The 11237-nt window shown below is 40.0% G+C and overlaps 1 protein-coding gene across 2 annotated transcripts; it reads left to right on the top strand.

The window, feature by feature from the left end:
- Positions 1–580: 580 nt before the first annotated feature.
- zdhhc20b (zDHHC palmitoyltransferase 20b) lies at positions 581–11061 on the top strand. 2 transcript variants are annotated; one of them, XM_079487831.1, is made up of 14 exons: positions 581–742; positions 1226–1252; positions 1725–1819; positions 2036–2156; positions 2587–2656; positions 2761–2793; positions 3208–3328; positions 6291–6326; positions 6504–6636; positions 7490–7616; positions 8478–8567; positions 8679–8794; positions 8892–8939; positions 9024–11061. In XM_079487831.1, the coding sequence occupies exons 1-13, from the start codon at positions 625–627 to the stop codon at positions 8933–8935; spliced, it is 1131 nt and encodes a 376-aa protein (XP_079343957.1). In that variant the 5' UTR covers positions 581–624; the 3' UTR covers positions 8936–8939; positions 9024–11061. The 2 variants fall into 2 exon arrangements, with proteins under 2 accessions (XP_079343957.1, XP_079343958.1); XM_079487832.1 differs by lacking the exon at positions 6291–6326 and having other exon boundaries at positions 584–742.
- The last annotated feature ends 176 nt before the right edge of the window (positions 11062–11237 follow it).

Below are 11237 nucleotides of genomic sequence, written 5' to 3'. Positions count from 1 at the left end.
TTGGCTTCTGTAAACGCCATTGGATGGATTATTTTACGTATTTAGATTAAATGGATAGATATATTAGCCTATATAGACCCATACTAATCAATTACTACATTTAAAGTTAACTAGTATTATCAGATTTTAATTAAAGAAACGACACAAACCGTCTTTGACAATACTACTGACCTCAGATCGAAACACGGTAAGGTAAATAGACATGATACAGCAATGAATCGCAAAATGGAGTTTGGAGGAAACAGAAGATTTGCAGTCGATAAAAATACTTTATTACACATGTAACCAAAATCATCTATGTTCATGTAACAACTCTATTATTTTGGATTGGCGACCACATAAACACATCGTTATGGTAACGTAAGCAACATTTAAAAACATAAAACAGATCGCCGTGAAAGGTTAAACTATGTAACGTTAGTTGTGCCGCCGCCGCCGTCCAGGGACCTAATTAATATTCATGAGCATCCACTCGTAATTGGCCAACATAGTGGCGCCTACTCAGTAACGTCTGCACTTTAGCAAATCAGTACGTTCGACTTCATTAATATTCATAGGCACGTCTTCCAGGGCTGCAAATCCCACCCTTCCCGTCTTTTGTAGTCAAGGAAGGAAGGAAGAAAGATGGCGCCTACACATGTACTGAGATGCTGCCAGAGGGGTCTGGCGTGGATACCGGTGATATTTATCGCCTTAGTGGTGTGTTGGTCTTACTACGCTTACGTGGTGGAGCTTTGTCTAAGTAAGTCCGAATTGTTATGGATATATCTGGGCGACACGTGCCAGCCGGAAGTCATTGAACTGGAACGTCAGCGAATGATCTGTTTTCACGAGCTGGCTTATTAGCGCTTATTGATGATAATTTTGACTGAAAACAAACTCGAAATAAAAAGGTGTATGGTTTCGGTGTCATTTTAGTGCACTGTGTGGCCTGTGTAAGGGGGCTGACTACGTTATTTGTATGGTTTACAGCTGATTCCGGTTCAGTATGCAAATATAGTGTTTACAGTTTACGTCATCCAGCTTCAACAAGAAAACCAATCAAATGGTTTCTTAACGTGTTTCCACTGTCATTATACACATAAATGATATATAACGTTATGACTATGTACATTTGAGTCATTTTAGATGACTTTATAGTCACTCCTGGTGTTTATGTACATGTGTGAACGGTGTTCATATGTCACACGGGTGCCATTGATCATGTTTCTTTTCTGTTCCTCAGTTACTATTCCCAACACTGGGGAAAAAAGTGAGTAAACCCTTAACTCCTTAATATTCTGCTAAACTTTATACCGGTTGTGTTTGTGCCGACTGCGGGATGTCCTATCACAAAAGACCGCATTAGTAATCAAACAGTGATCGATTTATACTTGGGCGGCTTCTCTTGGCTTTAAAGTGATAGTTCGCCCTCAGGTTGTTCCAAATCTGTATAAAGTAATTTGTTCTGATGAACACCGAGGAAGATATTTGTAAGAATGTCAGTAAACAGATCTCGTCCCCCATTCACTGCCGTAGTAGGGGGATGAAATACTATGGGAGTCAATGGGGGATTAGATCTGTTTGTTTACCGACAATCTTCAAAATATATTCCTCTGTGTTTAGCCGAACTAATACATTTATACAGGTTTGGAACCTGTATAACCACATTCTGAGGTCTAGTAATGATGACACTAGTTTTGGGTGAACTATCCCTTTAATCAGTCTCTCTCTCTTCCATGCAGTCTTCTACCTGGTTGTCTTTCACCTGTCGTTCATCATGTTTGTGTGGTCCTACTGGAAAACCATCTTCACAAGACCGGCCAATCCTTCCAAAGAGGTACAGAAAGTATATTACCAACAATTGTGCATTGTTTATTCATGCAGCACACCGTGACATCACAGATGTTCTGACATTATACATTTATTTATTTTTTGCTTCTATGGAATTATAAATATTTGTGTACAAAACAGCTTTACCCTTTATTGTGGTTTAAACAGACAAGCTTTTTGTACACTGGTTTGTCACATATGAAGTTTATGTATTGTTTTTCAGTTCTGTTTACCCAAAACTGAGAAGGAGCAGTATGAAAAGGAACAACGTCCAGAGACCCAGCAGGAGATCCTGAGGAGAGTGGCCAGCACTCTGCCGCTTTACACCCGCACAGGGGCTGGAGGTCAGAAACACCTTCAAACATCTGAGATAATAACCCATTAACCTGTTCTTCATCTTCTAAATTACCAGACGTTGGCACAGATTGAGTATAGCAGCCCTGATCAACTTCAGTATGTGTGTACAAATAAGGTCTTTAAAAGATCTTTATCAGCTAGTGGCAAGCTTTTGATAGAGCGACACTATCACTGATGGATTTACCACTATCGAGTTATGGAGTGTCGTGCGTATAAACGTCTAGTTGAAATATTGATAATTCCTCACAAAAAATCTATGATGCTCCGCAGCTGTTTTACTCCACCTGCTTCTGATTTTCTGTCTATAACTTTAAATGAAATGTCATCCTGTGCTACCACAAATCTAATCTTGTGGGAGTGCAGATCACAGTTTTTATCGCTTCATATTCATAAGTTCACTTCTTTGTGGTCTTTTAGCAATCCGTTACTGTGACCGCTGCCAATTGATCAAACCAGACAGATGTCATCATTGTTCTGCATGTGACATGTAAGTTTCCCTAAGTTACGTGACATCTTTTTTATCGGTTTTGCGAATGTTTGTTTTCCCTAACATTGGTTTGATTTTATTACATGATTTACATTTTTCAACAGGTGTGTACTGAAGATGGATCATCATTGTCCGTGGTAAGTGAGATGTGTGTTATTGATATTAAGGTTTTGATTAGTTGTAGAAAGTGCTGGGTAAGTTACCAGTTACTAGTTACATATTTAATAGTGTAATTAGATTACTCTACAAATGAATCTCTCCAAAAAGTATTTCATTACTTATTATTACTAATTACCTCCTATATCCTACATCAACCTTGATTAGAATTGATTCAAGGATGGACATGAAATGGCTTATTTAATTCATTCAAGGTATTACAAATGTGAGAAGGATACATTGAAGTATACATTTTAAAGTTAGACTTATATACAATAGTGGAACAAGGGAAAAGTAATTAAATGACAGTAGCTAATTACTCAGTAACTAGTCACACCCAACACTGGTTTTTGAACACCGTGCTCACTTCTCTATTCCCCCTTTTCTATCCACAGGGTGAATAACTGTGTGGGTTTCTCCAACTACAAGTTCTTCATTCTGTTCCTGACGTACTCCCTTATTTACTGCTTATTCATAGCCGCATCTGTACTCCAATACTTCATAAAGTTCTGGACTGTGAGTAGATCTCCCTATAGTTTTGTTTGAGTGTTTCCGTCAACATAAACAAGTTCGCTGCCATTTTTTGTGTGGTATAAAGATACATTTGGATGGACATGTGATCTAATATAGATCAGTGGTTTCCTGTCTGCATTTCCTCCGCTATATGACTCGCAGGTCATATATTGGTCTGTTCAATGTCATTTTAACCATCATTTCCCAACATCCCGTCTGCTTCCACTTGATCTTTCTTCTGCGCTCGTCCTTCCATTTTCACACACTCTCATTTCTACACTTGTTTGAAATTTTAATAGTGCCTTAAGTGTCACACAAAAGAAGATATTTGGAGAAATGTCTCTGTGGTTTGGTGCCTACACACAGGGGTGCACATAACTGGTACGCAGGTACGCTTGCGCCACAAAAATCAGGAATGCGTAATGCCACTTGTGTTACTACGCGCCTTTGCGTACTTGACCGATATTCTCATCTAACCTTACACATGACATGTTGGTTGTCAACTACTGTCAGATATGTCCAGACAGCAACAGACATTAAGCAGCTTCTTTGGCGTTTCGCCACCAACAAAGAAAAGCCAACTGGAGCCAGAGCCGAAGAAAATACTTTTTTCGGAAAAATGGCTCCAAGATGTGCAGTGGCTTGAAGCTAACGATGAGCGCACTGAAATGTGGTGCAAGATTTGCCACTCAAATCCACATCTAGCAGACAAAACAGGTGCGTTTTATAAAGGCTCAAAGAATTTCAACCATCCTTTATTTGACAAACATGAAAAGAGCAAGGAGCACACGAATGTGGCGCAAGCCATTGCTTATAAACAAGCTAGCCGAGAAGAAATGTCCAGTCGCCCACTTGCCAGATGGCGAGACAAGCTGAATGAAGAACAGCGGCAAGCTCTGTTTAATATTTTTCTCCTCGCCTTCCATAAAGCTAAACACGCACGTCCCATGTCTTCCTATTCTGAGGATGTTCCTTTACTGAAGCGGCTAGGAGTAAATGTCGGAGGTGCATATCATTCACGTGAAGGGGGCACACGGATCATGCAGAGCATCGCTCACACCATCAGCGGGGAGTTACGAGCCAAGTTGCAGACTGCTGAATTTTGGGGGCTGCTTTTTGATGGATCGGGGGACATCACAAAAACTGAGCAGGAAATTGTTTACATTGTGTCTTGTTACCAGCAACGGAGAGTTTACTTCGGACTTTATTGGACTGATTGAATTGGGTGCTGAGCGAACCGCGCAGGCCATAACAGACGGACTTGTGAAACTTTTCCAGGACACAGGCTTGGATGACTGGACAACAAAGTTGGTCGCTGTGTGCACAGACGGGGCTGCTGTCAACGTCGGTATATACAACGGCGTTGTGCCAAAGCTCCGGCAACTTGCTGCGGTTGGAGACTCCCTTGTACACATTCTGTGCACCGCGCACACACTGGAGAATTGCGCAAAATCAGCTGATCGCAATGTTCCCTACTGTGAGACATTTAATCGCTCTGTGGTCAAGCTGCTGCAGTTTTATTTACAAAAAGGTGGAGCAAAAAAAACTGCTGCACTGAAGAAGCTATGTGAAGAAAATGGGATCTCCTTTGTGAAACTGGGTAAGTTTCATAATATCAGATGGTCTGCATGGAGGCATGAAACACTGTTAAAAATATCAAGACTATTGCCAGCCATTAAAATGCAACTGGCTACGAGTGATAACAGTGACTTGCAGCATATCTGCACAGAGCGTTTTCGGTGCTTTCTGTCAGACATGCTTGACATTGGAAACATTTTGAAGACCACAACCATTAGGATTCAGAAGGAAAAGCTGACCATTGGAGAATGTAAGGATGAACTCATGGTGGCCATTGGACAGTTCACACTTCTGCTTGATGGTGAAAGCCACAGGGCACACACTGTTTCTAATGCGGATGCGGACAGAGACAAGACACACTTACTCAGGGGGTTAATTGAAGAGTTTGAAATCAGATATGACTCCCTCAAGTCATGTGATCATTTCTTAGTATTTGATCCTTCAACATGGCCTCAGGAAATACAAGACCTCCACAGTTTTGGAAACACAACAGTTTGCAGCAAGAAATATGAGGCCACCTTGCAACTTGACAAAGATACCACTGTGACAGAATGGATGCGCTTAAAGCAGGCAGGAAAACGCCTGGGAGCCTCTTCTGTGTATGACTTGGTCCAAATAGTAAATACAAGTAACCCAGATGCTTACTCCAACATCAACACGGTGGTTAAGCTGTCTCTTACACTGCCTTTAAGCAGTGCAGATTGTGAGAGGGGATTCTCACATCTCAACATAATAAAAACCAAGTACAGATCTCGTCTGTCACATGCTCGTCTCTCAGCCCTAATGCACATTCACCTGTCAAAGCAGACCACAGAGACATTTGACCCAAAGCCTGCTGTTGACCTGTGGATGGAGACAGCTAATAGGAGGCTCAATCAAGGACAGAGAGGTGCATCTGCAGCATCTTCATCATCTACCATGCAGGAAGCTGAAGCAGAGGACAGTAGGGGCGACACTGAAGAGGACAGTGAGGAAGACTGCACTTATTAAGACCACGCTACATATGGGGTGAGTACCAGACACCATCTGCTGGTACTCACCTGAGTAACTCACTGAAAAAGTTATGTGCACCCCTGCCTATACAGTACAGTGGAAGTCAATGGGGGGCACAGTGTTTTTTGATTACCGGCATGCTTCAAAATACCTTTTTTTGGTATGTTGCAGAATCATTTAGCATAGTATGCTCAATGTAGTTGTAACCTTGACAACACTGTATTTAGAGTCGCTGTTACATTAAAACACAGTCAATGTGAACTGCATTGTGTTGCCATTACACTTCAGCGCCATGCTACTCTTGCATGTGGTGTGAAACAGCCCTTTAAGACTTTGAAATCTCTCCTGTCTGGTCTCCATCTCCTGTCTAACAGTCGTCTCTGTTTGCACAAAGCTTTGCCGGAGGAAATCGGCAGAGAATTGTCCAAAGGTAATCCCTCACAGTGTTGTGTTCAATAAACATGTCGATGTTAGTGGAAGGTTACAGTCAGAATGTTTTTGTTGTCTTAACTCTTTGTGACCCTGGTCCGACATGTTACGGTCGGCCATGTCTTGCCCATTGTTGATCCTTGTCTCACAACCTTTTTTTCTCTCCCCATTCTCTCAGACTGACCTGCCAGAGTCTCAAGCCAAATTCCATGTCTTGTTTCTCTTTTTTGTGGCGGCCATGTTCTGCATCAGCATTCTTTCACTCTTCACTTACCACTTGTGGCTTGTGGGAAAAAACAGGTCCACCATAGGTAACACACCAGACCATACTTTTGTCCACGTGTAGAATTCATGTTTCTAGTAAAGCTAGAAGCTGAAGTGGTCATGCTTTTAGAAGATTTGTACTGAGCTTGCTCATTGTTAACATAGCAACACTTGTGGAATTGATGTGATTAAAGCTGGGCTGACACTACGGGACTGTGAGACTACTTGAATTGCTATGGCGCTTACACTACACAAAAAGGTTTCTTGTCATCCTTAATTCTCTTGTTGTAGCAGCACGCACACTACACAACACAACGCAGACAAAGTGCGATAAGAACAAGACCTTGGTCAAGGAGCAGATGCGGCCAACAGAGAAAACACCTCCCACATCGCACAATCTTCTAGTTAGATGGTGGATGGCATTGGCAAACGAGTTGATGGTGATACGGTGTTTACGCCATCCACTGGAATGGCGCCTGAAACATTAAAGGGTTTCCATATTCTGTTATATAGACTTGCTTAAGGATAGTTTAAAATAGCTTAAAAGTCTGTTATATTTCGTTGCTGACCTGCTTATACTTAAATATTTTCTGAACCTGGAACGAGCACTGATCATAGACATTGGTAATCCTTCGTCGACAGAAAAATCACATAGTGTGAGCTTGCCATAAAACGGACCTTGTTTAGATTTGTGTAAGTGACCTGGGAATTCACATGTTCTTGTGTTGACCAAGTCATTTATTCAAATTTCCAGCTTGTTTATCCCTCAGCCCCTGGTAAACAGGATTTCGTCTACCTTAAAAGACAGATAACTCTAGTCATCAATGATCAATTATTTCATGTTTTCATAATTATGTTTATGTATTTTAACCCTCTTCTGGTTTGTTCTTTTATATTCAGAAGCATTTAGAGCTCCTGTCTTCAGAAACGGCCCTGATAAAAATGGATTTTCCCTGGGCTTCAGCAAGAACATTGCTCAGGTGTTTGGAGACCAGAAAAAATATTGGCTACTTCCTGTCTTCACCAGGTGAGTTGGTTGTCGAAAGTTTTTATAGTAGTGGTGCAAATATTACATATCAACTAAACTGATGCTCATACGTGTTTGAACAAACCCTTGATCTCAAGTGGGAATGCAGCGAAATGAAAATTCTTGGCCGAAGCCAAATAAAAATGAAACACTTGGCCGAATACAGAACACTGAACATGGCTTTGCACATTTGTTCTGTTTATTAATAAAAACAATTCACTATTGCATAAACTGAAAGATCAAATTGTGCTTTTTATATTTTGTCTTGCTTTTCAATAAATATATATATATGTTGTGTATATATAAAATAAAATTGAACAAAACAAGTTTAATTAAAGAAATTGACCCCCCCTCCCTTCTTGAATAGCCTATATTAGGCCCATAGTTGACTGCTGAAAGAATATACTGTACTCTGTACCCCTACACCAAACACTTCATTCAAAAGTGTAATTCAACATTATAAGATAAACATCTATTTTAGCAAGCAATTCTGACCGACAAACATTTCAGTTCACATCTCTCCACCAAACTCTGCCAACAAAATCTGACTGTTCTCTTTGACAAGCTGTTTATCCCTAATCTAAATCAAGTATTGAAATAACATCGCCACATCTTGTTCAAATATGTTTTGTGTTATATGAACCAGTGATATTAGCCCAAATCACTCTTGTTTAGATAACAATAGTATCGATTATACATTAAAAGCCATATCTGGGAGGATGAGCGTATCATATTGATTTAGGGAATAGGCTCTTATGCAACCATCTTGGGACTCGGCACTCGGATTTGAATGAGCAAACGTCACTCACATTTTATACATGTATTGAAAATTCTTTTTTAATCTGTTTGTGTCTGTTATAGTCAGGGAGACGGATTCTCCTTTCCCACACGGTTGGTGACTGATCCAGAGCAGCACACTGAATGTCTTCAGCCTGTGGGGCTGGATAAAGGGTGAGCGTTTCCACTTGTCACCTCCAGGGGTCTGTTTGCATAACCAACTTCCATACAAGTAGATTTAGGAGTAGTTCTATAACTAATGACTCTTTCTGTTCTTGCCCTTAGTGTTGTTGATGGATGCGAAGAGCAACCCGACCCTCCAAGTGAATTGCAAAACAGTCTACTCGCCAATGATTACCACAGTGAAGATCATCACAAAGAGACCGAAGTTTTAAAGTCTGGTATGTTTCGTATAAACTTCACCAAACTTCATTGTGCTTCATTACAGCAGAGGGAACTTAAAAACATCTGAAAATTAACCTTCGTCCTGCTTTTCAGATGAAAGTGAGGCCGTTACTATCTCCATCGACAGCGAGTCATAGCCAGGTAAGATCGCTTTCCATAAGCACTGATTGGTGAAGTTTGACTTTGGTGTATGCGTAACCACGATTTTGTCATTTTCCTTTTTAGGATTGAAGCTGGAGAAGGGTCCCGTGCCTTTGACTCCCAATACTGGGGAGTGTTGATGAGAATCACAGCCATCAAAGCTGTTGCCTTAAACCTTTTTTGCTCGGAAACCCTTTCGTTTGCCCATTGCTTAAAGACGGTCTTTTACATCAAGTCTGTACAGTTGCTCTAAGTCCCCGACCATCTCTAGCAGCATCCCTCTTGCAACTAAGAGATTTGCACGTTCATCTCTTTGCATATGTTTTTTGCACAGCATACTGTTGCAACACAAACAGCACAGACCTACACGACATGCAGATTCCTCAACGGTGCGTGTGAAGCTGATTTCTAGAAATACACTGAACAATTGCTGAAACAACCTCTCTTTATGTTGGGGCCAGTACAAATACGGACATGATGAATTCTTATGGATCTATATGGAGTAAAAGGTCTGATGGCATCAAGATGGCTCATTTGCACTTTTGATGGCTCATTTTTGGCATGTTTCCCTTTTGTACACTCCATTTCAATCTTCTTTTTTTATATTATAAATGCACCTGTTCACAAAGTGCAACAGAGTGTGACCAGACGGAGGATGTCTACAAAAGACTGAAACTATCCTTGTTGTGTTTTCTCAAGCTGCTCCATTTTGAGTGGTGGCCTATTTTGTCCTGTCTCAAGTGATTCTGGTGTGAAATGTTGGTCAGTTTACATATGCCAAATATAAGGGCTTAATACCAGAGCTCTGAGCTTCACAGAAGTGTTTACAAAATGTTAGTAATACCTCTCTGCTTCTGCAGTGTAGCCAGTGTCACATTGAAAACCAAATGAAATTTTGGTGTGAAGCCCACTAATCTTTTCTAAGTTCCTCCTGCAGTTACAGAAGTGTCCAGCAGGCGGCACTTATAAATTCAGTGTCCTTGAGTCATAGGTATCACCAGACGGTACATCAATCTCAATTTTCAAAGTATTGTGTTTTGTACTGTTCTTTTTTCTATACGTAAATGTTAATAGCTTTTCTTGGATTCCTTAGATTCAAAATATAATTTTTTAAACACGTTTTTTGGCAAACTGTTAGTGATATGGTCCTCTTTTTGTGTTTGTTTGTTGTAAATTATCTTTGGTGAAATTCAGTCCAGCGTGGAACGCGGTGTTTAAAAATTGTGCCCGTCTGCCGTGACTTGTAGTGTGATTTTAATTGGAAACAGATGTTTGGAAACCTGATGTTTATGTGTTACCAAGTGAACCGCAGTGATTGCTGCCTTATGTGCTTTGTGTTGTGAAGTTTCTAAAGAACTGCCTTGACAATTTGAGAAAAGCAGAATTGAGGTTCTAGAGAGCTTTATGAGGATGTGGAAAGAGGAAAACAAGTAAACATAATGGCATCTCTTAGCATCTAAAATCTGACCTATGATTTTTAAGGTGCTTTTGTTCTTAAAAATATTTGTGACTGTTTATGTTCTGGGAAAATGTTGATTCTTGATTCCTCGTAGGTTCATCCCTGTCAGGACAGTCGTGCTGCTGCTAAAGATTGCAGCAAGGTCAAGATATTTCAATGTGAAATTGTATAGCTGTTTTTTATGAATGCACCTAGTGGTACCGAAAGGTTTAAAGATATGTTTAGTTTATTGTTCTTTTGGAAAGTGTTCTTAAACTAATTATACAACCTTTACATTTTACCATGTATATATATATACAGATATTTTGTTGATGCATGGCCCTGAACCCATTTTTGGTTTATTTACTGCAATTCATTACCTCTTTCATCACCTTTTATACTATAGGAGTAAACATGAAGCCATAATATAAAAGAACTATTGCAGTCCTTTTTATTATTTTCATATTTCTGTTACACACGAACAAAACCATGAGCTTTACTGCATGTCAAGTACAATTAACTTGATGTGCACCTGGAGGTTATAGATTTTGTTTAATAACATCTTTTAAAAAATGTTACAGATAAAGTTAACAGAATGGCATATTTTATAATTTAAACATTGATATTTTGTGATTGAGCTAAATGCTTATATGTAAGATGTAACAATAAATGTTCTTTTATAGCAAACTGTGTCTGCATTTATAGTGGATGTGTATGTACTTGTTTCAAGGGCTGGTTTTTACCCTGAACTCTGCCCGGCACATTAGCACCGAGGACGTTCAACTCTTGGATGTCACATGTTAAATAGTCCTCTCTCACACTCCTCTTTTTGGTTAATCAATATTTCTTTGTAAAGGTGT

The sequence above is a fragment of the Barbatula barbatula genome, assembly GCF_947034865.1.
Source record: "Barbatula barbatula genome assembly, chromosome: 23".
Classification (NCBI taxonomy): domain Eukaryota; kingdom Metazoa; phylum Chordata; class Actinopteri; order Cypriniformes; family Nemacheilidae; genus Barbatula; species Barbatula barbatula.
The sequence above is the reverse complement of the archived record's forward strand: the minus strand, read 5'-3'. Positions and strand labels throughout refer to the sequence as shown.

Bases quoted from the DNA above. Each gene is read 5' to 3' on its own strand.
- zdhhc20b (XM_079487831.1), top strand. From the start codon at position 625: ATGGCGCCTACACATGTACTGAGATGCTGCCAGAGGGGTCTGGCGTGG. The intron at 3,329-6,290 runs GTGAGTAGATCT...GTTTGCACAAAG, and splicing joins ACTTCATAAAGTTCTGGACT to CTTTGCCGGAGGAAATCGGC. The intron at 8,795-8,891 runs GTATGTTTCGTA...CCTGCTTTTCAG, and splicing joins GACCGAAGTTTTAAAGTCTG to ATGAAAGTGAGGCCGTTACT.